Source organism: Salvelinus fontinalis, chromosome 9 (assembly GCF_029448725.1).
Source record: "Salvelinus fontinalis isolate EN_2023a chromosome 9, ASM2944872v1, whole genome shotgun sequence".
Classification (NCBI taxonomy): domain Eukaryota; kingdom Metazoa; phylum Chordata; class Actinopteri; order Salmoniformes; family Salmonidae; genus Salvelinus; species Salvelinus fontinalis.
Genome location: NC_074673.1, coordinates 14,757,910 through 14,783,149, shown reverse-complemented (window position 1 = coordinate 14,783,149; position 25,240 = coordinate 14,757,910). Strand labels below are relative to the sequence as shown.

General features: G+C 39.4%; 3 protein-coding genes across 3 annotated transcripts in view; 1 reads left to right on the top strand and 2 right to left on the bottom strand.

Moving 5' to 3' along the window:
* Positions 1 to 81: 81 nt before the first annotated feature.
* Positions 82 to 12,933, bottom strand: slc7a10b (solute carrier family 7 member 10b). Its single transcript, XM_055933499.1, has 11 exons — positions 12,606 to 12,933; positions 7,041 to 7,245; positions 6,647 to 6,798; positions 4,476 to 4,601; positions 3,921 to 4,074; positions 3,319 to 3,442; positions 3,005 to 3,108; positions 2,747 to 2,843; positions 2,437 to 2,586; positions 2,029 to 2,206; positions 82 to 1,762 (listed from the first exon to the last, which is right to left on the bottom strand). Exons 1-11 carry the CDS (start codon positions 12,775 to 12,777, stop codon positions 1,638 to 1,640), a joined length of 1,587 nt encoding a protein of 528 aa, XP_055789474.1. The 5' UTR covers positions 12,778 to 12,933; the 3' UTR covers positions 82 to 1,637.
* A 1,406-nt stretch (positions 12,934 to 14,339) lies between these two features.
* Positions 14,340 to 17,231, bottom strand: faap24 (FA core complex associated protein 24). The gene is made up of 4 exons (XM_055933500.1): positions 17,041 to 17,231; positions 16,442 to 16,587; positions 16,077 to 16,232; positions 14,340 to 15,797 (listed from the first exon to the last, which is right to left on the bottom strand). The coding sequence occupies exons 1-4, from the start codon at positions 17,141 to 17,143 to the stop codon at positions 15,555 to 15,557; spliced, it is 648 nt and encodes a 215-aa protein (XP_055789475.1). The 5' UTR covers positions 17,144 to 17,231; the 3' UTR covers positions 14,340 to 15,554.
* Positions 17,232 to 19,335: 2,104 nt separating this feature from the next.
* tdrd12 (tudor domain containing 12) overlaps positions 19,336 to 25,240 on the top strand; it is a 41,530-nt gene continuing 35,625 nt past the window's right edge. Inside the window, exon 1 of the mRNA XM_055933497.1 lies at positions 19,336 to 19,398. The gene's annotated coding sequence lies outside the window, so the exon portion shown is untranslated. The remainder of the gene's footprint in view (positions 19,399 to 25,240) is intronic.

Sequence of the window (25,240 nt, the reverse complement as noted above, 5' to 3'; positions counted from 1 at the left end):
ACAGTTGAATACTTTATAGTGAGTGCAAAATTATGATAAATGATGATGGCAATGAAACAAAGCAGACAAAGCATGAAGTCATTCATTTCCGATAGGTATTTGATTTATTGTGGTATTATTGTCATTTTCTCATTTACAAAAAAGTGCACTAAAATACATTTCAGTTAACATTCCAAGTACTGAACCCATTGTAAACACCTGATGCTTTACAAATAATTTACAGTGTAAAAGCTCTTCATATCAAGACTGCTCTAGAGATTTGAACTAAAATGGATATAAAGTAGTAATAAATCTTGCATAAGCACTGTGTTTTACCTGACTGGCTTAATGATCATGGCAGCTGTTGGAGAGACAACTCAGACTCACGTAGTACTAACAAACTACATAATGATATCCTAAACCTACATCATTATCTGGTTATTGGCATGAAATATGTTTCTTGAGTAATGTGTGGTATCAAGTACAGTATCCATCTATCTACTACAATACAGTATATATCTATAAATCTAGGCTACTTAAAATGTATGTTAATTTCAAAAGAAATGCAACATATCATCTTTTTTTTTACAGTAACAGTCAAGGGCCTGGTCATATGAAGAACACAATATCAGTTAAAGAGCTCTGTTTAGGGAAAATAAATGGAATGGCAGTACAGTGCACCACTGGAAAAGCAAAGGCCTTTTGTATGTTTTTGTCAGGTTACCAGCACAACATTTAGTTTTAAGTGTGGTAGAGAATAGAAAATAAAATAAGTTAACTTGATATTAGAATCTTAGTTTAGAAACAGGCATTAGAAAAGTCCAGCAAGCATTTTGTGAGCAGTTTTACTTCCACATAACACTGGTATAAATTGGTGTTTGGGTCATTATGTCAGCTGTGAACATTACAGTTGTTGTGTATTTACAGTATATGAAATAGAATCAGTAGTGTTAAAGGCAATGGCAAAAGTTAAACAAACTAATTACTGTAAAAACATAGTGACACTCAACTATCAACTACAACCATCAATCATTCAGCAGTATACAATCAGAACACATCTATGTTGTTGGCTGTTGCTGGCTAAAGAGATTAATTTCCAAAGGATTCCAGTCAAAGGCTCTGAGGTCTTTGTTCAGATAGTTTTGAATATGTTCACAAATCTGAGGAAGTCATGACATGTGGCAAATTAACAACTGGCAAGAAGCAGAATATGGAAGACCACAGTGCTTTTCAAATTCTCATAAGGAACACACAAAGCAAAGCAAATTCCAAATTCAAATAATAGGTAAGATACATTTTTGTTAATAAGGTACACAATTTCCCCTAAAAGGCACAATGATGCACAGTAAATCTTAGGTGAATTAAAACCCAAAGAATCAAATACTTCCTTAGGGCATATGAAGTCTGTTTCAAAATGTGATACTGTTGCCATTAGCTTGTTGTCCTTGACGACTTAGTACAAAAAGAGAATACATTTTTTTTGCAAGTGGCCCATGCCTCAAAACGCAGGCAATTCCACCTAGCTGTAAAGAAATGGATATGAGTCTGAGGTTACCAGAGACCAGACAATGGGCTCCACTATAAGGAACGGGCCGTGTCTGTACTCATACAGTGACAGAATATACAAAAAGAAAAATACTTCAGAAGGCAAAAAGAGTTTAAGACTTCCTAGATAGAGTGCCAGAAGATTTGTCGGGCCATTCTTCGATTGGACTGATCTCGATGGGGTCGAACTGGGGGAAGACCACGAAACACAGCCTCTGTGCCACGTAGGTCGCTGACTCTGTGAGAAAACAGGTCCCACGTTTAGCATCACAAAAAAGTGTCTGACCAGACCACTAACATAGTATTCCTTTTAAATGCCATATATCTGGGTCTACTTAAATAAAGAATGGTTTGATACTTGTTATATATAGGGTTCAGGGAGTTTGAATACCATTAAATACATGTGGTTAAATTCAGAAATTCTGATATTTTGGGGGGCAAAGAAAGAGGCCAGGATTACTAAAACAAGCATGTATTTGCAGGACTCAAGAGGAGGACACTCACCGATGAAGTCATAGATACACTTTGGCTTGGCTTTCCAGTGCACCCCCAGGAAGTAGACTGGTACACCAGTGAGCATGATGACCAGCCCAACACCACACACTACAGGCTCAGAGTACAGGCTGAAGCCCAGTAACAGGGCCCAAAACATCAGGTAGGTGATAGGAACAAGTAGGTTTACCTGATAAGAAGGGATGAGAACAGATTTTGTTTTTATAATGAAGAGAGTCAACATGACGTCTCACCTTCCAATGAATCACTCTAGTGAAGAGGACAGAAGAAAATAGCTGCTTCTACTCTGTATTCAACAGTTGATGAGAACAGGTTCACTGTGTTGCTGTAGTTTGTTAGTTTTTGTCAATTACTGTGTCAATCATTTATCTGATTGAACCATGCCTGGATTAATAATACCTTAATTGGTCTGTAAAGTTTGGGCTTCTTCCATCGGTAGTAGAGCAGGCCTGCGATGGTGACTCCATAGGAGAGGTAGTTGATGAAGGACACATAGTTGATCAGGTTGTGTGTCTCTCCAATACACAGGATTACAATGGTGGCAGTACACTGCAAGACAGAGATAGAGAGAGAGAGAGAGAGGGGGGGGGGGGGGGAGACCGTTATTGAAGACATAAGGTAGAGGGGTATAGGACCTGCGTGTTGGCCACTGAGTGTCATTTGAGAAAAAAACATACAGTAGAGACGTAGTAGTGTTAGGTAGTCTTACGCAGCAGAGGAGAGCAGGGATAGGGGTGCAGTTCTTAAAGTGAATCATAGCCAGCAGGCTGGGTAGATGTCCCTCTCTGGCCCCAGAGAAACACAATCTAGAAAGACAAATAAAAACCAAAATGGCTTATAAACATTTAATTTACTTAAAAAACACACACGCCTCCGTTTCTATGGCTGTCTCAATCCAAAGGCAGCATCCTTGTGGATTGAGACGCAGCCAGCCTAGAGGATATCTTCCCCAGGGTTGACCCCTCACCTAGAAGATGTGAAGAGGTAGCCGTTGATGCCTCCAAACGTAGACAAGGCTACAGAGATGGGCATAATGACAGAGAACATCCCCAGGAGCTTCTCTCCAAATGTCTGCAGCAGAACAAGAAGGTTTACATTTAAGACACAATTCAAGCCAGGGATAACTCTTGATGTACAGCAAGTTAAAGGTCATCTCTATGTAAACATGCATTGTGTTGAACATTAATTAAAGGTCAATAAATCAAATAAGGGCACCATTAAAGTACAGTACACAATGCAGTTTTTGTCATTTTGCAAAGCAAAGCGAACAGCGATACTCACGACAGCCACAGCATTGGATGACAGCAGCTCCTCAGGTGACATGGCGGAGAAGTAGGCGATGTTGGTGAGCGTGTACACAAAGGTCACCAATGGGATAGAGATGTAAATGGCACGAGGTAGGTTCCTGATGAGGTAATCCACACGGTACACAAACTACCGATGAGGTCATCCACATGGTACACAAACTACCGATGAAGTCATCCACACGGTACACAAACTACCGATGAGGTCATCCACACGGTACACAAACTACCGATGAGGTCATCCACACGGTACACAAACCATTGATGAGATAATCTACACTGTATACAAACCATGCAATCAACACACAGTCTCATAAATCATGCATTGTTAGATAAATAAGAAGGAAGCTGATATGCAAAATATAACTCTATAGAATGTAAAATTGCAGGATATCACTTTTTTTCCCTTAGCAATATGTTCATTGATATAACATCACAACATACAACTATGCATTACTCCACAATGCTTGCTTTCACGCATTCATAGCCGGACTGCATATTCAGTACACAGCATTGGATTGATAAACAGAATAGAATAGAATGCAAAGGAAAATAATGTTTGGTGAACCAGAAGCTCACCGTCGCGGTTCAACCACTTCCTCTGTGACGTAGTTCAGGAAGTTCCATCCACTGAAGGCGAATGAGGCCTGAAGGAAAGCCAGAGCGATCTGCCCAACCGAGGGAGTCGTGCTGAACTCAAAGGCCACCTGAGGCGTCAGTCCCTCGTAGTTACCTGGAGAAGTACAAATTCACCATCAATGTCTGGGGGGCTGTTTTAGGGAAATAGCTTAATAGTCTCTTTGACCATTAAAAGGTGCTATTGACCTTCGGCACCTGGGTCATGTTCAGTAGGTACAAAACCAAAGATAGCAATCCGAAACGGGGAGGTACTATCTGAACTTGCTAAATAAGAAACCTTCTATTTATTTTCAGTTGCAAAATGTCTTGCATGTCCCAGGATTGCTAAAATGAAAACCAATCTAGAGAGAGGGTAAGTGTATGTGTGTATGTGTGTGTATGTGTGTGTGTGTGTGTGTGTGTGTGTGTGTGTGTGTGTGTGTGTGTGTGTGTGTGTGTGTGTGTGTGTGTGTGTGTGTGTGTGTGTGTGTGTGTGTGTGTGTGTGTGTGTCTCACCCTTGCAGATCTGCACCAGGCCGACCACTATGATGAGACCCAGGGCCGCCAGCTTCCCCACCGTGAAAACATCCTGGATCCTGGTGGCCATACGTACACTGGAACAGTTCACCCAGGTCAGGAACACTGCAGACACACACGGAGGCATGCATGCACACACACACACACACACACACACACACACACACAAATACTTTAAAGTAATTGTCCAGTGAAAATCGGACTTTTAAAACTTCTGTTAACTCATACCCAAATAACGTTGTTGACTCGTCCTATACTCGTATTTGTGGCCAAAGCATAAATTGGAGAAAAAAAACACTTTAAAAAAATACCTCAAGCTTGTATCTCAAACAGAATGTTTAAAAATGCTTGCTATTTCTCATAAAGGCTTGCCAATCAGCAGTCGACTCGCATTAATATTTTTTATGATCAGTATACGCCCATACCATTCTGTTGTTGGGGTATGCCCATACCATTCTGTTGTTGGGGTATGCTCACACCATTCTGTTGTTGGGGTATGCCCACACCATTCTGTTGTTGGGGTATGCCCACACCATTCTAACACAGAAAAGCTGCTTTTTAACATACTTAAATAGTAAAAAAATTATAAAGAAAACTATTTCACTCATATTATTAATTATAATTAATTATAATAATAATTAATTATAGGTCATATTTCATAGAAATCTGGAAACACTGGGCAGTTACTTTAAGGCCAGCATTTATTGAGAAAACAAAATACTATTTAAACCCAGGTATAGAATACAGTAGCCTAAGAAAGTTACCAACAATGATTAGTCAGAAGTCATGTTTGTCCTCACATAGGGGAGCTCTCGCCCAATCGGAATGTGGCATTAGGGATGCCAGGCAAGCCGTGAGGTGCACAGTAATGTGACATGTTCTCTCCCAGTCAGTCAGGGCTCACGCCTGGGCACATGGTGTTGGTCGGGCGGCAGCGGCCTAGCAGTTGCCATGGCAGACCGGAATGTGGGAAATGGTAAGGCAAAGGGGTGGACACGATTGTTTCACCTCGTCCATCACTGTCATTGGCTTGCCTCTCTTTCTCATGGTGGCCTGGCTCTCACAAACAAAGGCTAGGTGTCAAGGCCCCCAAAACAAACCGCTTCCGATGCAACAGAACAAAACCCAGAGAGGACATGCGGGCAGGTCCCTGAGAGGCTGAGAGAAAGCTCACGTTTTCTCCAGATCGTTGGCATCCAGTCCCCCAAAAAACAAGTGAGAATAATGGCCCCTAAAAGCAAGGATCACAATAAAAAAAAACATGGGCCACAATGCTGTTGGCTTGTTGGCTTTTCCGCAGCTCAATCATGGTACAATGGGGATTTATTTTATTTTTTTCTTTACTTCATGGGGTTCAGTGGAGGTACAGTGGAGGTCCACTCAGGCTTGTTGCCAAGTAATTAGTAATACTAGCATGTCCAAATTGTACATAGAGTGAGGGGTGCAACCCTGTGAAAAGCAATACACAAATCACAGGCGACAAAATTGGCTCTAACTTTAGCGAATGGGACAGACACTGTACATGACATTGAATTTAAGTCCAAGTTCCTTCAGGTTCACAAAAATGGTTGCAGTGACGTCATTCGGATGTCTTTTGTGGCGTCACAGTCAACTTCGTTGTAAAAGGATGTTTTTAGATGTATTTTTAGCAACCAATAAAAGGATGTCTATAACCACCTAAAAACCAAATGTCTCCTTGATAAAGAACTTAAAACTAATTTACAACCAGATAATTAGGTCACTAGGACATCCCATGGCATATTTTGCCCATTGGGATGATTTTATACATACTTTAGAAACTGTACTCTTCATCCGTCTTTTTTTCCCTAACTTCCCGGCTCACTCTTCCCCCTCCTGTCTGCCACTTCCATTTTCTATTTGACACACCATGCATTTCAATATTCCTGTCTCCCCCTTCCATTTTCTATTTGACACACCATGCATTTCAATATTCCTGTCTCCCCCTTCCATTTTCTATTTGATACACCATGCATTTTAATATTCATGTCTCCTCTCTGAGAGTTTTAAAAGGCTTAGAGGCAATAGTTACATAATAGATATTTTACTCTGTTGCACCAGATAAACTTCCCATAAAACATAACACAAGCATGCACACACACACACAGTCAGACACACGGTGCAGTACTCACATAGACAGACTGTTGACAGCAAGCGTGTGGCCATGTAGGGAGGGACACAGTCTGGGAAGACAGGCTGTAGGACATAGTTAGAAAAGGTCAGGGCGATGACAGCCAGGGTGGTAGGGTACATGATGAGCACTGCACTCCACAGCAGAAGGAACCTAGGATGGGAAAGAAACAGTATTGAACAGAATTGTATTTGGGGTAAAAAGTAATGCATAGGCTACATCAACAACATGTGAATTTCATCACAGAGAAAAGCATATGAAAGTATCAATTAAAAATGTATTCCCAAAGTAGTCTGCATTGATCCAACCTAATGTTACATATTTCATAATCAGCTTGCAAACTATACACATTGGGTGTGAAATAAACTGTAGGTGTGGGAGACAGAGGTACCTACCCAACAAGGCCTCCAAATATTTCTGTGACGTAGGAGTAGTCCCCCCCTGACTTGGGGATGGTGACCCCCAGCTCAGCATAGCAGAGGGAGCCTAGGGCAGCTATACATCCCCCTAGTATCCACACAATCAGGGCTAGACCCACTGAACCCGAGTGCTCTAAAACCCCTTTAGGAGAGATGAAGATTCCAGAACCTATGATGTTCCCTGTGGAGAGGGAGAAGGTATTACTAGAATGCATACACACAAAAACAAGCAATGTAAATATTGTTTAAAAATATACACTACCGTTCAAAAGTTTGGGGTCACTTAGAATTTCCTTGTTTTTGAAAGAAAATCAATTTTTTTGTCCCTTAAAATAACATCAAATTGATAAGAAATAAGAAATACATAAGAAATACATAAGAAATATAAGAAAAAAATATATAAGATAAGATAAGAAATATAAGAAATATAAGATAAGAAATACAGTGCAGACATTGTTAATGTTGTAAATGACTATTGTAGCTGGAAACGGCAGATTTTTCATGGAATATCTACATTGGCGTACAGAGGCCTATTATCAGCAACCATCACTCCTGTGTTCCAATGGCATGTTGTGTTAGATAATCCAAGTCTAGCATTTTAAAAGGCTAATTGAACATTAGAAAACCCTTTTGCAATTATGTTAGCACAATAGAAAACTGGTGTTCTGATTTAAGAAGCAATAAAACTGGCCTTCTTTAGACTAGTTGAGTATCTGGAGCATCAGCATTTGTGGGTTCGATTACAGGCTCAAAATTCGCCAGAAGCAAAGAACTTTCTTCTGAAACTCGTCAGTCTATTCTTGTTCTGAGAAATTAAGGCTATTCCATGCAAGAAATTGCAAACAAACTGAAGATCTCGTGCAACGCTGTGTACTACTCCCTTCACAGGACAGCACAAACTGGCTCTAACCAGAATAGAAAGAGGAGTGGGAGGCCCCGGTGCACAACTGAGCAAGAGGACAAGTACATTAGAGTCTCTAGTTTAAGAAACAGATGCCCCACAAGTCCTCAACTGGCAGTTTCAATAAATAGTACCCGCAAAACACCTGTCTCAACGTCAACAGTGAAGAGGCAACTCTGGGATGCTGGCCTTCTAGGCAGAGCTGCAAAGAAAAAGCCATATCTCAGACTAGCCAATTCAAATAAAAGATTAAGATCGGCAAAAGAACACAGACACTGTACAGAGGAACTCTGCCTAGAAGGCCAGCATCCCGGAGTTGCCTCTTCACTGTTGACGTTGAGACTGGTGTTTTGTGGCCAGATGAGGACTTGTGAGGCGTCTGTTTCTCAAACTAGACACTCTAATGTACTTGTCTCCTTGCTCAGTTTTGCACCGGGGCCTCCCACTCCTCTTTCTATTCTGGTTAGAGCCAGTTTGTGCTGTTCTGTGAAGGGAGTAGTATACAGCGTTGTACGAGATCTTCAGTTTCTTGGAAATTTCTCGCATGGAATTGCCTTAATTTCTCAAAACAAGAATAAACTGACGGGTTTTATAATGATCAATTAGCCTTTTAAAATGATAAACTTGGATTAGATAACACAACGTCCCATTGGAACACAGGAGTGATGGTTGCTGATAACGGGCCTCTGTATGCCTATATAGATATTCCATTACAAAAATCTGCAGTTTCCAGTTACAATAGTCATTTAGTCTACACTGTATTTCTGATCAATTTGATGTTATTTTAAGCGACAAAAATGTGATTTTCTTTCAAAAACAAGGACATTACTAAGTGACCCCAAACATTTGAACGGGAGTGTATATTTACACTACCAGTCAAAGGTTTTAGAACACCTACTCATTCAAGGGTTTTTCTTTATTTGTACTATTTTCTACATTGTAGAATAATAGTGAAGATATCAAAACTATGAAATAACACATATGGAATCATGTAGTAATCAATAAAGTGTTAAACAAATCAAAATATACTTCAAATAGCCACCCTTTGCCTAGACGACAGCTTTGCACACTCTTGGCATTCTCTCAACTAGCTTAACTTGGAATGCTTTCCCAACAGTCTTGAAACAGTCTTGAAGGAGTTCCCACATATGCTGAGCACTTGTTGGCTGCTTTTCCTTCACTCGGCAGTCCGACTCATCCCAAACCATTTCAATGTCTTTGAGGTCGGGGGGTTGTGGAGGCCGGGTCATCTGATGCAGCACTCCATCCACTCTCCTTCTTGGTCAAATAGCCCTTACACAGCCTGGAGGTGTGTTGGGTCATTGTCCTGTTGAAAATCAAATGATAGTCCCACTAAGCACAAACCAGATGGGATGGCGTGTCGCTGCAGAATGCTGTGGTATCCATGCTGGTTAAATGTGCCTTGAATTCTAAATAAATCCCAGACAGTGTCACCAGCAAAGCACCCTCACACCATCACACCTCCTCCTCCATGCTTCACAGTGGGAACCACACACACGGAGATCATATGTTCACCTACTTGGCGTCTCACAAAGACACATCGGTTGGAAACAAAAATCGCAAATTTGGACTCATCAGACCAAAGGACAGATTTCCACCGGCCTAATGTACATTGCTTGTGTTTCTTGGCCCAAGCAAGTCTCTTCATTTTATTGGTGTCCTTTAGTAGTGGTTTCTTTGCAGAATTTTGACCATGAAGGCCTGATTCACGCAGTCTCCACTGAACAGTTGATGTTGAGATGTGTCTGATACTTGAACCCTGTTAAGCATTTATTTGGGCTGTAGTCTGAGGTGCAGTTAACTCGGGGTCTTCTTTTCCTGTGGCGGTCCTCATGAGAGCCAGTTTCATCATAGCGCTTAATGGTTTTTGCGACTGCACTTGAAGAAACTTTCAAAGTTCTTGAAATGTTCCGTATTGACTGACCTTCATGTCTTAAAGTAATGATGGACTGTCATTTCTCTTCACATTAAGAAGGAAATAAATTCCACAAATTAACTTTTAACAAGGCACACCTGTTAATTGAAATGCATTCCAGGTGACTACCTCATGAAGCTGGCTGAGAGAATACCAAGAGTGTTCAAAGCTGTCATCAAAGCAAAGGGTGGCTACTTTGAAGAATCTCAAATATAAAATATATTTTGATTTGTTTAACACTTTTTTTGGTTACTACATGACTCAATGTGTTATTTCCTAGTTTTGATGTCTTCATAATTATTCTACAATGTAGAAATAGTAAAAATAAAGAAAAACCCTTGACTGAGTAGGTGTGTCCAAACTTTTAACTGGTACCGTATTTATTTATATGACTATTATAAAATCTGATAAAACTGTATCATGTTTTTGGAAACAAAAAAGAAAAACACTAAACAATACATTGAGATCTAAACAATAGATATATTGCAGTGTGTAGAAAGTGGGGATATTATATAATCTGTTCTATACACTTCCCCTTGAGCTAGCTAAAGGTTACTCACTGATTTATCCTCACATCAACCCTGAAATTATATGACTCTCTCTCTTCAGATATACTTGAGAAAAATATCCTTCCTGATGATCATTACAAGTTAACACATCGTCCACAGAGGACCTCAGAAATGGAACAATTATACTGTTGATGTGAGTGAACAGAGCTTTGGACAGGAGATCAAGCAGTCAAAGTAGGAAGTGCTACCATCTAACTCAAGAGGCTTGCTTCCACATCAACCACACTCATTGAAGTAATAAAATGATCTGGGTTCCAATATGGCTGTACCATGTCCAATGGAAATGGCCCCGTTGAAAAGTAGTGCCATTATGGAATTGGGTGCCATTTTAGACGCAGACCAAGTGTATCCCAACCAACACATTCAGGGTAGAGCACTCAGAGTAGCACAGCAGAAGGCAGCCAAGTGGCACAGACCTCGATTACATAACTGGACATAAATTATTTACTCTTAACTGTCGAGCTCAGGCATGAGCCATCCGCAAGAATTGAATTCAAATCATCTCCTGCATTATTTCTGGACTCTACACGGCCGGCTTTCATTTAGGTTTGTGTCTCTGTCAGAAATGCTAATACTGGGATGTATAACTTTTAAACAACAGGGTGGATAACCAGCATAGACTTCCTGGTCTGGATTGCTCAATTTGTCCAATCACAGTTGGTGGTCTGTACTGTGTCTCTCTTCCACACACGCATTGTTTGTACTATTTTCTATGATTGCGTTTTGCTTTTCGTGTTTTGATGTGCATATTATGATGTATAGTGATGTGTGTAGTGTATATTGATGTGTATACAGGGCTCATCTGTAAAAGAGACCGTGGTCTCAGCATGACTCCCTGTTGAAATCAAGGTTAAATAAAAAATATTTGCATTCTGTGGTGGAACAGACCTTCCAGGAGGTCCAGGAGTCAAAGGGATTTTCACTTTTTTCTACAGGACCGATCTTGATTAAAAAAAGTTTCATTAATGTAACTTATCAAAAGCCACTAGAGTAGGTTGGGGCCTGCTGTGAGGAAATGTAATTGAAAAACATAACTGTCAGTAGAAATGGCATAGAACATAGGCATATTCTTTAAATTTTAGACTTTCAGTTTAATAACCATTTTACAGTAACTCTAAAACAAAATGTAAACAGTCAAGTCAGAACATATGTAATAATTGCAACAGAGCATGCTGAAATCTTCAGCATATTTATCATTAGTCTGAAAACCATAACCACCTAAAATTGAATTTATTAGTCATGATACATATGCATCTTCCAGGCTGCATAGTGGGATTTACTTTACTGTAAATCAGTAGCGATATTTTGTGATTACCCAAAATCAGTCATGTAACCTGATTACTTTGACCTGATGAGGATCCATCAGTGACACATGCGGTGTGTCATTATAGTGGCCTCTGACTTGTGGACTCCCTCAGGTGGAGCAAACTTAAATTTGCAAATTGAATTGAATGTCATTGTGAAAACAGAAAGGTGTCATAATGTATAATGTATTTTTTGCAAACATCTTGAACATGTCTGAATTTAAAAGTAATCCATCTAGTTTGTCAAAAGTATCTGTAGTCTGATTACAATATTTCTTCCTGGTAATGTAATTGGTTAGTTCGTTTTTTTTGTAATCAGATTACATATCAGTTATTTTACTCCCCAACCCTGTGTAGGTGACACTTGGGTTTATATCTTAACTTGCACCCTTCAACAAGCAGATTAGATTTATTAAAGTAGTCCCTGCCATTTCTTCTGCTTCGGCAGAAAATGTGCTTCTGCTTGACAACCAATGTGCTACTTGACTGACTTAATATATTTTGGCCACGTAAGCATTGAGGTAGACATTTAATGCACATATTTATTTGTCATGTTACCACATGATCAGCTCAAATAGTAACATATTCTTAGCATCACAGGTGAGAAGATGGGCCTATTTCTAAACATTAAACTTGTGACTAAATATAGGATATTAACTTGAATAATAGGCCTACATAATCCATCATTGGAAAACTAATGTTTCATTCAGTAAGGGCAAATGCTGTCAATAGCAAATTTACAACGTTATTTTATAAGGTGCGCATTCAAATGAAACAATGAACAAACACCCCCTAAGTCTCTAAAATGCAATACATTTTTACCAACCTTACCTATGATTATTGTACAGGCGCTTAAAAGTCCTATTTCTTTTTTCAGAGTCACTCTATCGGGGATTTCGTCACGCTTGTTGTTCCCATCTTTCAAGATCTTCAGTGCAGCCAACGGCTCTTGCCGTGAGCAGATACTTCTTTTCCGCTTTCCTCCATCCATGTCTGCAACCATATCAAAGGCTTTCTCGAATCCCTCTCTTGAACTCACACACGGTATTGATGCACACTGAATAGGGTGCGCTTGCGCAATAATCTGCCGCTGTCCAGGGTAGAATGCTAACTACCCCACTCTCGTGCCATGGCCCATCAAGTACTTGAGCGTCGCTGCGCAGGACTTTTCGTAAAATCACTCAACCTCACTCGAAGATCCCCTCGAAATTCGAAGTCCATAGTTTCACCATAAATATTTGGTTATACCAAATGTTCTGTTTCAATACCGGACATGATAGGATGGCATGCTTTTTAGCTGAGGCTTGCAAACATCATAGTTTGGTGTACTCTCCAATTTGAGTAAACCCCCCATCTTGAACACAACTGTGCGTGCATAATCTCGACTGCTCAGTGTTCATGCCTCCCTTTCAAAGTACACACATTCTCTTCATCAATGTCCTCAACTATTAGAGTATTCCATCTTGTGAATTGCAAACAGAGTCATAAAAAATAAACGTTAAATAAAACTATACACCTGTGACCACAGTGAACATAAGTACTCATTTATGGAGTAATAGAGTATACTAAATTATTGACCAACTGATCAATATTTTATAGGGGATGAAAGAGAAAATGCAATAATGCATTTAACAAGCATACACACCACCTACTATGCCTTATCTACTACTACAGTACAAACTGACTCCAAATAAAAGTAGCCTAATCATCCTCAACAAAAGCACTATTTTCAATTGTAGGGGAAAAAATAGCATAAATAGATTACAAAACATTTGGATGACAGGGACCCCCCCCCCCCCCCCCCCCCCCCCCCTTAAAAAAAAAAATTTAAAATCATGTACCAGCTTTATAATTTACTTGTGAACATATTTGAGCAAATACTTTCCTCTGTGTACACTTCATGCCGGATACACTCCCATTCACACAACTCTGCCCCTCTGTTTTGTCTTGTATCTAAAATTAGCCTGTCATGTTACATTGATGCAACTCTGAACAGCCTCCTGATGAGAGAGCCCACATTTGAACTGTCCGGGAGAGGAAACCCAAAGAGGAGGGCTCACGCCTCTGCTCCACCAGCACACGCATCCCAAAGGCGGCCTTCTTCATGCTTCCCTTCCTCTCTAAAGGACCCTAGTTGAATTTAGGAAGTCAAGTTGTGCAGTCGTACCAGGTCTTTTCTCTGCCTCTCTCGCTAACACCACAGACTGCACAATAAAGGGCCTGGATTCAGCTGATCCTGTTAGAAGGCCAATAAAACAGCCAGCTGCTTTGTGTGCAGGCAGGGAGGGAGGAAAGACGAACACTGCCAGCAGTGTGCTGCGACGCTTAAAGGAGGAAGCCGAGCAGAAAACCAATACGTCACAGGAGCCACTCTGGGTAACTGGATGGTGGACAGAGGGAAGGAGTGATAAAAACAAAGAGAAGACTTCAACCAAATGCTTTTTAAGTGCCAGTAGGGTAGACTGCCTTTAAACTGCCAGCAGGGTATTATCTCATTGTGAAACGCAAACGTTCACACCATCACACTGGGTCAAAAGTTTAGATGAAGCACAAAAATGAAATAGATATTTTATTTAACCTTTATTTAAATAGGCAAGTCAGTTAAGAACAAATGCTTATTTACAGTGAAGGCCTACCCCTGCCAAACGCTAACGATGCTGGGTCAATTGTGCGCCGCCCTATGAGACTCCCAATCACAGCCAGTTGTGATACAGCCTGGAATCGAACCAGGGTCTCTAGCACTAAGATGTAGTGCCTTAGACCGCTGCACCACTCAAGAGCCCATATAAATAAACAAGCAAACAAAGACTGTCCTGTCCAAATGTATTAACACTCATTAGATCCCAAAAGTAGTCGTGAACATTTGAGAAAAAATTTAGTTCCAGTTCTTAATAAGAATGGGGGAGCTGAGGTAGGAGTCAATTCATTCAGTCAATTCATGCTTTGGCCAGCATGCCAGTGTTAGTTCCTGTTGGATTAAGAAGGGATGGAATGGCATCACAGAGAGAAGTCACTAGCCAGGGAAAGCTCCATGCAGCCAACCTAGGTCACATGGTCAGAATGGTATAAAAGGCAGTCCTGACTGTGGTTGGGAACGAAGGCCTTTGACAGCTGTGCTAAGAAAGTGCTCATTCATTGAGGCGGAATGCTTTATTGCATGGATTGGATTGAACTAAGCCAGGGGATCTGCCATTTCATTGAAGTTATAAGGTTTCCCTGTAGGTTCTAACACCGGTTGAAAAAAGGTACCCATATTGTATTACCATTTGCACCTGCAATCAGTTCAAGTAAAACAGTCCTTGGTTAAGGTTGTATTATTCCAATGGAAGTTTATGAATTGTTCTGGATGAGGAAAGAGCATCTTCTACTCCATCTTGTGGTCAGTTACACACACACACTTTCAATGTAGCTCTGCAATGTCTTGTGCAACACATGATATCAGGATCCTTGGGACCCCCTTCATTGAAGTTGCAATTTACAATGGTAAGGTAGGGATGTCCCAAGGATCCCTGATAGCACTGACCCATATTATAGGCCCATGGGTCACAATAACTGCAATACATTTTTGCATTACACAGAGAGGCACCAAAGCATTCTGTTTGTATAAACTTGTATCATAGAGATGTGAAGAAAAAACAAAAACTATAATTCCACTAGACTTCCAACTAAGGAAGTCTCTTTAGCTTTACAGCATTGTGTCAGGTTCACTGTTGCCCTCCTTACACACTTGAACATAAAACAAGTATTGATTTGTCAATGAGCTGTGCTGTTTTGCCAGAGTCAGACCAATGGGTTGTGGAAGAAGTTGCGTATGTGCTGAGCCGTGGCCTGGCCCACGATGTGTTCCAGTTCGTGCGTTCCTGCATTGCACAGCTGGTGGATGCTGGAGTAGTGCTGGAGCAGGGCCATGGCTTTGACCTTCCCTACGCCAGGGATCTGCTGAACCAGGGACATGACCAAGGGGTCTAGCAGCCAAGACACACTCCTCCTGCGGAACGGGTTGTCTTTACTTTCTCCGTGCACCTGCAGAGGAGAGGACAACTCATTAGTCAACTGTCATCATACATGGTTAGACTTATAATTTTTTAACTCTGCATCGTTGGGAAGGGCTCATAACCAAGCATTTCACTGTGAAGTCTACACCTGTTGTATTTGGCACATGTGACAAATACAATTTGATTTATTGAGTTCAAAATGGCTGTATGCCAGTTTGAGTTTAATGCGTATTTATGTAACCAGGAAAACACTTGTAAAGTGACAATTCTAAACAAAACTCTTCACTCGTGTGAAAGCATGACTTACTATTTGTGTGAGTAGCTGTGAGGCTTCAAGCTGGCTGGCAACAGGTAGCAGTGTCAGACCAAGCTCAAACACCACAAACTTCTGCATGGCAGAAAAGTACTGTTCGCTGAGCTGGGTCTTCTCCACCAGCACTATGCCCTGGAGGCTGCTGTTGGCCTGCAACAGAGAGGAGAGAAGATTAGAACATCACCAAGGAAAAATGGAAGATGTAGCATGTACATTAAAATATCATCTCAGTAGTTCATCCATTCACTTAACAGTGGATTTGTGAACTGGATTATACATTAGAATGTAGCAGTATAATCAAGTGTGTAGTAGTAGTAGTGGTGTAATAGTGTAGTGCCGAACACCAAAAGTAGTCTTACATTTCTAAACCTAACAAGTTTTCTTTTGTAGTTGTTTCCAGCCACAATGTCAGTTTCAGAGACATACAAGATGCAGCTCTTGTTAGATAGATGAAAGTCCACCACGCCAAGTTCTTCTTCAAATATTGTTTTCACACTTCCAGTTCCTGAAATCAGGAATTCAACGACACCATGTTCAGAATGTAACAAACGAGAAGACTTTATTTACAATCACTCAGTAAATACTATGCAATCGTCATGTCTTATATTAAACAGACATGAAGTGACATTGTGCGCTAGCGCTGACAATGGGGTGTCCGCCGGGAATTTCGATTGTTTGTTCCTACTGGTAGCTAGTGTATTGTTTGCTTAAACTTGTCTGTAAAATGTAAATGTATTTCAGTTGTAATGTAACGTAATTTCAATGACATGTGTAACTAATAAAATAAAGACAGACTGACTGAAGTTGGGCTGGCTAACTACACGCTAAGTTGTTTGTTTACAATGTTAACCATCTAACGTTAGCTAGCCAACCCTTAGCCACAGGTTAGTTAATATAATAACTTTAGTTGCCTGAGCTACTGTAGCTACTCTTTGGCAAGAGACTCAGCTACTGTTACCTTTCAAACTTTGCACGAGGACTGAGCCTCTCCACTTCTCGTTGGAAATAACATGCCCATACGGGGGAACGGCGTTCATAAGAACGGGAGGTTTTATCGCCATTTTGACAACGATATGTCAGCTCTTTATTCAAAACAAAGTTAGCTTGCCTCCAAATGGTCAATAACTAACTCTTCTTCGATGAGGTTTAACGGCGGTTGGCATCCAATAAATGTTGCATTACCGCCACCTACTAGACTGGAGTACAACTCCCTTATTCTTTGCTAAAAAAAACAACAAAAAAACATAACACAATACTTTAAAATAAATAAACACCACCTTACTCCCCTATTTAAATCTATTTAGTCATACCTCAGGTCAACAACCTGAAAGGATGGGACACCACCACTTAACACACCCTGTAACTCTTCTGATTTTATTTTATTTGTTTATTTAACCTTTATTTAACTAGGCAAGTCAGTTAAGAACAAATTCTTATTTACAATGACAGCCTACCAAAAGGCAAAAGAACGGGTGTTTTATGTGGAGGATGAGGTCTGCAGTAGATATCTCAGATAGGGGGGAGTGAGGCCTAAGGGTTTAATAAATAAGCATCAACCAGTGGGTCTTGCGACAGGTATACAGATATGACCAGTTTACAGAAGAGTAAAGAGTGCAGTGATGAGTCCTATAAGGAGCATTGGTGAAAAATCTGATGCCCGAATGGTAAAATACATCTAGCCACTCAAGAGCACCCTTTCCTTCCGATCTATACATTTTGTCTCTGTAATCTAGCATTGGTAGGATGGTCATCTGAATCAGGGTTAGTTTGGAAGCTCGATGAAACCAAGTTTAAATTGAACTTTAGCCTGCATCTTTGATATGTGCTGAGAAAAGGACAGTATTCCGTCTAGCCATACTCCCAAGTACTTGTATGAGGTGACTACCTCAAACTCTAAACTCTCAGAGGTAGTAATCACACCTGTGGGGAGAGTGGCATTCTTCTTACCAAACCACATGACCTTTGTTTTGGAGGTGTTCAGAACAAGGTTAAGGGCAGAGAAAGCTTGTTGGACACTAAGGAAGCTTTGTTGTAGAGCGTTTAACACAAAATCCAGGGAGGGGCCAGCTGAGTATAAATAAGACTGTATCATCTGCATAGAAATGGATAAGATAACTTCCTACCGCCTGAGCTATGTTGTTGATGTAAATTGAGAAGAACGTGGGGCCTAGGATCGAGCCTTGGGGTATTCCCTTGGTGACAGGCAGTGGCTGATACAGCAGATGTTCTGACTTTATACGCTGCACTCTTTGAGAGAGGTAGTTAGCAAACTAGGCCCTCAGACACCAATTCTACTTAGCTGGCCCACAAGAATGGAATGGTCTACCGTATCAAAAGCTTTGGCCAAGTAAATAAAAATAGCAGCACAACATTTCTTAGAATCAAGGGCAATGGTGACATCATTGAGGACCTTTAAGGTTGCAGTGACACATCCGTAACCTGAGCGGAAACCAGATTGCATACAAGAGAGAATACTATAGACATCAAGAAAGCCAGTCAGTTGATTATTGACAAGTTTTCCAACACTTTTGATAAACAGGGCAAAATAGAATTAAGCCTATAACAGTTTCATTCAAGGACTAACCGTGGCTACCTTCTAAGCAATGTGAACCTCCCCAGAGAGGAAAGATAGGCTTGGCGATTATAGGGGCAGCAACCTTAAAGAAGAAAGGGCCTAAACCATTTGACCCAGATGGTTTTTTGGGGTCAAGTTTAAGGAGCTCTTTTAGCACCTCGGACTCAGTGACTCAGGGAGAATCTTTATAGCAGGGCAGGGGAAAAAGAGGGAGGAGCATCGAGGTTAGTCTTATTAGAAGGTGTGGGAGATTAGGAAATGTTTGATGGGCAAGGAGGCATGGCTGAGTCAAATAGGAATCCTGACTTAATGAAGTGGTGATTAAAAAGCTCAGCCATGTGCTTCTTGTCAGTAACAACCACATCATCAAATTTAAGGGACAAGGGCAGCTGTGAGCTACCATGCTGTTGTTGCCTTTGGTCTCTATTTATGTAGTGTTGTGTTGTCTGTCTTGTCGTGATGTGTGTTTTGTCCTATATTTATTTAAAAATATATAAAATATTTGTATCCCAGCAGGAGGCCTTTTGACTTTTGGTAGGCCGTCATTGTAAATAAGAAATTGTTCTTAACTGACGTGCCTAGTTAACTAAAGGTTAAATAAATACAATAAATAGCGCCATCCTGTGGACTACCAAGTACATTGAACTGTACACTTTTTTTCTCGATCCATCACCACGTTGCGGTCGTGATGATGCGCAGTCTCTACAAATACACGCTCGCGCTCGGAATCAGTTGAAACAGGTAAGAAACATAGCTACCCAACCTCTGACGGAATACGAAACTGTACCAAATACTATATATATTATTGTCTAGGCTTCGCTCTTCCTCATGACAGTGATGTTGTGCAAAATAGTGTGAGCTCGATACGTTTGAACCTGAACCTCATTGATTTGACCGACCATTAATTTATGCAGTAATGACTTTCAGCTGATAACTTTATTCAGTTTCAAAACAAGGTAGCAGCTAATACCAATTGTTTGTCATGCACGACAGCCAGCATGTCACTAAATGTTTGTAAGCGATCATTCAAATACCTTTTTAGATCATTACAGTGGTCTTTGGCACTGCAAAGTTTCTCATAATTAACAATTACCTTTTTGTAACTACCCAAACTGCATTTCGACTTTTCCCGATACACTTTCAAATCAGTCAGCTTTCTAGCTAAGTTATCTTAATCAGAGAAATGCACAACTAACAACCAAAAGCAGACTTACATTTGAAGTAAAATGTAAATTTAAGTTGCTACTGTAATTTAGCTAGCTAAACAAACAAGGTGCGCTAGCTAGCTATCTTGCAGTCAATATATGCGTGTCATTGGATGGCGCGCAAGATGGCGGTCAGTGCAGATAATTTGTTTTGGTAGCTGAAGGAATTATTAGGTTCCTTTACCCAATTATGACCATTGGATTATTTCTATGGCCATAAAACCCCGTATGAATATGGTTTAGTTTATTTACCAAAGTAATTGATTACTTTCTGCAAGTTATTCACCTCTAAAACTAAGTTTGGGACAAGACTAGCTCGCTCAAAAACTAGCTTGTCGAACGTACATGGAAACTGCCACGATCAGAAAGAAATGGAGAGATCGTCAGATGGACAATTAACCACAAAAGACAGTATGATTTTGGCTACTCCTCTTCAGAATGTAACTGTGGGGGGAAATACTGCAATGGGTGATGCAAATGTGGTGAGCAAATGTTGCGCCCCTCCAGTCCCCAGATCAGGCCTTTACCCTACAACCCCGGCACTCAAGTCAAGCCCCCGGGGAAAAAGATGAGGCCAAGAGGGTATGTCACTTCTTGAGATGCAAAACAATATTGTAATACTTTTGACAGCAAAGAGAGATGAAAGGGCAAATGACTTGGAGGTCATGGTTAGGTCATGATATGATAAATTGAGGCCATTAAAAAATCAGACTTTATCTTTGGAGAAGTGAAAACCTTCAAAAGTGACATAAAAAAGTGAAAGTTATCTGCCAGGAAAATTAAAATAGCTGCTGAACTCGAGCAAAAGGTGAATGAGGCGGAGAGATACCAGCACAGGTGAATCCTGAGGCTCCATGGAATTCCAGAGCAGGCGGGTGAGGACTTCAAATGCGGAGTTGTTGACGTCTGTGGAGCTGTCATTCCCGAATCAAAAGCCAAACTTCAGGAAAATGTAGACACCGTCCATCGTTTGAGAAGACTTAAGGATCAAGACAAGAGACTGAGGACAACCATCATCCGGTTCACCAACAGATCTACACAGGATCTTCTTTGGACGTGAGCGAAGAATTGTGAATTCCTCATCAAGCAAAAATTGAGGTTCACGGAGGATCTGACCTCAGCAGACAAAGTGACAAGAGAGAAACTGTGGCCGATGGTGGCTGCAGCTCGAAAGGCAGGGAAAACTGCATTTTTGGGGGGGATCGGTGCAGGAGTGATCATCCATGGGAAAGAAATGCAGCCAAATCAGAACATTGGAGTGAGAGCCAGAGCCTAACTCAGAACTGTCAGGCCAAAAAACTGATTACCAGGTGAAAAGCAGCCTTTTATTATAAAAATGTACACCAACACTTGAATGAGAAAAGGCTGACCTGAGAACTGGTAAACTAAACACTAACTATAGGTGAATAACTGCTTATTGTAAAGTCTACACAATGTCTCCCCCTTGTGGGAGTAAGAATACTTTGGTAACTTTATGACCAATATTTTATTTTATTCTTTGTTGGAGAGGTTAATAATGGGATGGAAATCCTTTTGAGTTGCATATCCTTAGGAAAAACTTGTATTAGCATAACAAGGTTGTTGGATGAAGTTTGTCTTTATCTCTTTGTTCAATTAATGTCCGGGGTATCCGTAATTTACTCAAGCGTAAGGCTATTTTCCTGTATTGCAAACGGTTTAATGCAGACTTACTTTTTACAGGAGAGTCATGCTTGTTCTTCCGATCTATCTTTTTGGAAAAATCAATGGGGTAACGATATCTGGTTATCATATGGCAACAACCACTCTGCGCTGTAGCAGTTTTAAGAGGTGCATTTAAAGGGAAGGTCATCAGTAGTAAGACTCGCCACTCTGGACGTTGGTTAATTTTAACAGTAAATTTCAACAGTGAAATGTTTTTATTAGGGAATATTTATGTATCCAACAACAAACAAAACAACAGGATATTATTTCAAGACTTTGAAGAAGAAATTAAGAGTTTATAGATGTATTTCAGGATATGAAAATTATCTTAGGTGGAGATTTTAATTCTGTAACTAATGTGGTGATTGACAGATATCCCCCTCCTAACAGATCCAGCATAGTTAATCCTGAGTTGAATAACCTATGCCTTGGTTTAGTTGATATTTGTAGATCTAAATATCCTGATAAAAAGGAATTCACTTTGAGTAACAAGAACATGTCCAGACAGTTAAGAATTGACTTCTGGTTGATTTCTAATTCATTAGATAATTCTGTAGTCAATGTATCAATTGAACCATAAATTCTTAATGATCATGAAGTTATATTCTTATCTTTAAATATTAATGGATTTGAAGTTAAACCGAATCGGAGTTATTGGAAACTCAATTGTAGACTGTTGGAAGATGATAATTTCAAGATGGATGCCAAAGATATTATACAAGACAATTGGAGGAAAGCCCAACTATTTAAGTCTTATGTGAAATATAGGGAATTAATGAAGTATGAAATAAGACAACCAGCCATGAAGAGAGGTAAAGAAATTGATTCACTTAAAAGATTGAGGGAAGAAAAACTTAAGGAACTACTTTCTCTAATCTCTATGGAGGACCTTGATGAAGAAGGAAAGGGTCCGTTATTCTCTTTACAACTAGAAATGGACCGAATGTATGAAGAGAGAGCAAAAGGGGCATTTGTAAGATCAAGAAGGAGATGTTTGGAGGAAGGTGGAAAAAATACTTTTACAATTTAGAAAGAAAAAAATCTGAATTTAGATCTATACATAAGCTCAATATAGATGGCAAACAAAATGAAAACCCCAAAGATATTTCAAAATATGTTTCAGAATTCTATGGTAACCTTTATACCAGTAATGCCTGTCCTACTAGTGACATATCTGCCTTTCTAGACTGTCAAAGACTGTGCAAAATTCATAGATGAAGACTTCCAAAAGTCTTGTGATGAAATTATTTCTATTAATGAAAAAAAAAAAATGTATCAGCAAGTTAAAAGAGAACAAATCTCCAGGGAATGATGGCATTATCAGTGAAATCTATAAATATTTTCAGGAGGATATTATTGAATTTATGTTTAATGTTTTTAAGGAGGCAATTGATTTAGGGATCCTGCCTGTTTCTGTAATACCCAAACCAAACAAAGATTCTATGATGTTAGAAAATTGGAGACCAATCACATTAATGAACAATGATGGAAAGCTACTTGCATCCATCTTTGCAGAAAGACTTAAAGGTCTTGACCAAATCATTGACGATACCCAGTCTGGTTTTATGAAGGGCAGACATATATGTGTAATAATATTCTAGTATTGGACTTGATAGACTACAATGAGCACATTATGGAAGATGGCTTTATTTTATTTGTTGACTTTTACAAGGCATTTGATACAGTTGAACATAAAACATTTTTTGAGACTTAGATTTTTGGGGGTTTGGTCAATATTTTCAAAGTGTAATTAAGACACTTTACAATAATAGTAACAGCTCTGTTAAATTATCCCATGGAACTTCACAAAGATTAGACGTGGAATTAAACAAAGATGCCCAATTTCTCCTTTCTTATTTTTATTGGTCACAAGTTATGGCACTTCACATAAATAAGGATAGTTTTAGGGGTATTCAGATACATGACAAAGAGATAAAATGTTCACAATTGGCTGACGACACCACCATTTTTTTGAAAGTAAAGAAAGCTATTGAGTGTATTAATGCCTTCACACATGTATTAGGTTTATCTCTGAATATTAGGAAATGTGAATTATTTGCATTGAAAAGATGTGACTAAAACTCAGTATGTAATATCCCTGTAAAAGATGTGATCACACATCTTGGTATTACAGTTAGCAAAGATCAGAAGGAAAAGGCCAACTTAAATTTCTCTCCTATTGTAGAGAGAATTGGAAAGAGATTTAACTCCTGGTTAAGAGATCTTTCTTTATCTGGATGTGTACTTTTATCAAAATCTGAAGGTCTGTCCAGACTAGTTTATACCTCCCTTGCCTTGGATGTTCCTCTGTCAGTAACTAAAATGGTTGATGCTAAATTATTTAACTTCATATGGAGAAATAAACCTCATTATTTAAGAAAAGCGGTAATATGTAGCACCCAAGGTGAGGGAGGTATAGAGGTAATGCTCTGGATTTTAAAACCTCTAATATAATATTTAAGATTAAATGGATACAAAACTATTTAAGAAATAAGGATTGCATCTGGAATATCATCCACAATTTAATATTCCAACAAAATGGTGGTCTAGAATTCTTACTCAAATGCAACTTTAATATGGGTAAAATCCCTATTAAGCTTCCAAACTTTCATAAACAAGTACTTCTAACTTGGAACCTCATGTACAAACACAATTTTTCTTCTCATAGGTATACAATCTGGAATAATAAAGACATAAAATACAAAAACAACTCTTTGTTTTTCCAGAACTGGTTTGACAACATTATTTGGGTTAAACAATTATTGAATAGTGATGGACAACTATATGAATATCCAGAATTTATTAGAACACACAATGTTACATTCACTCCCGAGGAGTATCAAATTGTTGTTAGAGCTATCCCTAAAGGTGCTATTCTTCTTTTAGGAGAATATAACAATACTCCAAGTGCAACTGTTGAGGATTTTGTAGCCTCAATACAATTAGAAGGAATTGACATTTTAAACTCTAAATGTAATAACATGTATATAAGGAAACTGTCAATATGTTACTCTTCCTTCTGCTAAAATGTACTGGAATGCAGCCCTAGGACAAGTGAACTGGAACAAAGTCTTGTTGTTATCTGGTAAATATTGTATATTTAAGGTGAAAGAAGTATCATACAAACTCATTCATAGAATCTACCCTGTAAAGACCTTTATTATACACAGATTTAAAATAGCTATTTATAACAAATGTGTATTTTGTGATTGTGACCCAGAGACTCTTGACCATTTATTTCGGGACTGCTCTTATGTCAGAAGATTTTGGTGTGAGTTAGATTTCATTTGAAAAGAAACAACTATTAATGTTAATCTGAGAGACTCTGATATGTTTTATTTTGAACCAAATTATATGGACCCTGATTTAACTTTCATTGTTAATTTGTTTATCTTTCATTTGTCCATAAAATGAAGTGGACAGAGAACAAACCCCTCTTCACATTATTTAAGATAGAATTGAAATATTATTTTGAAATGATCAGAAAATGTAAAAACAAAAAAGCAATGCGCACCATGAAAGTATTTAACAAATTGAAAACAAATCCTGATATGTAATACCCCTGTCTGTCAGGTTTATGTACTCTTGTTTGTATATTTCTGTTTTTTTGTATTTCTTGTGTTCATAATAAAAAGTAAATGTATGCGTGTAGCAAATTCAGATAAATTATGTATATTTGCTAGCTACAGTAGTTT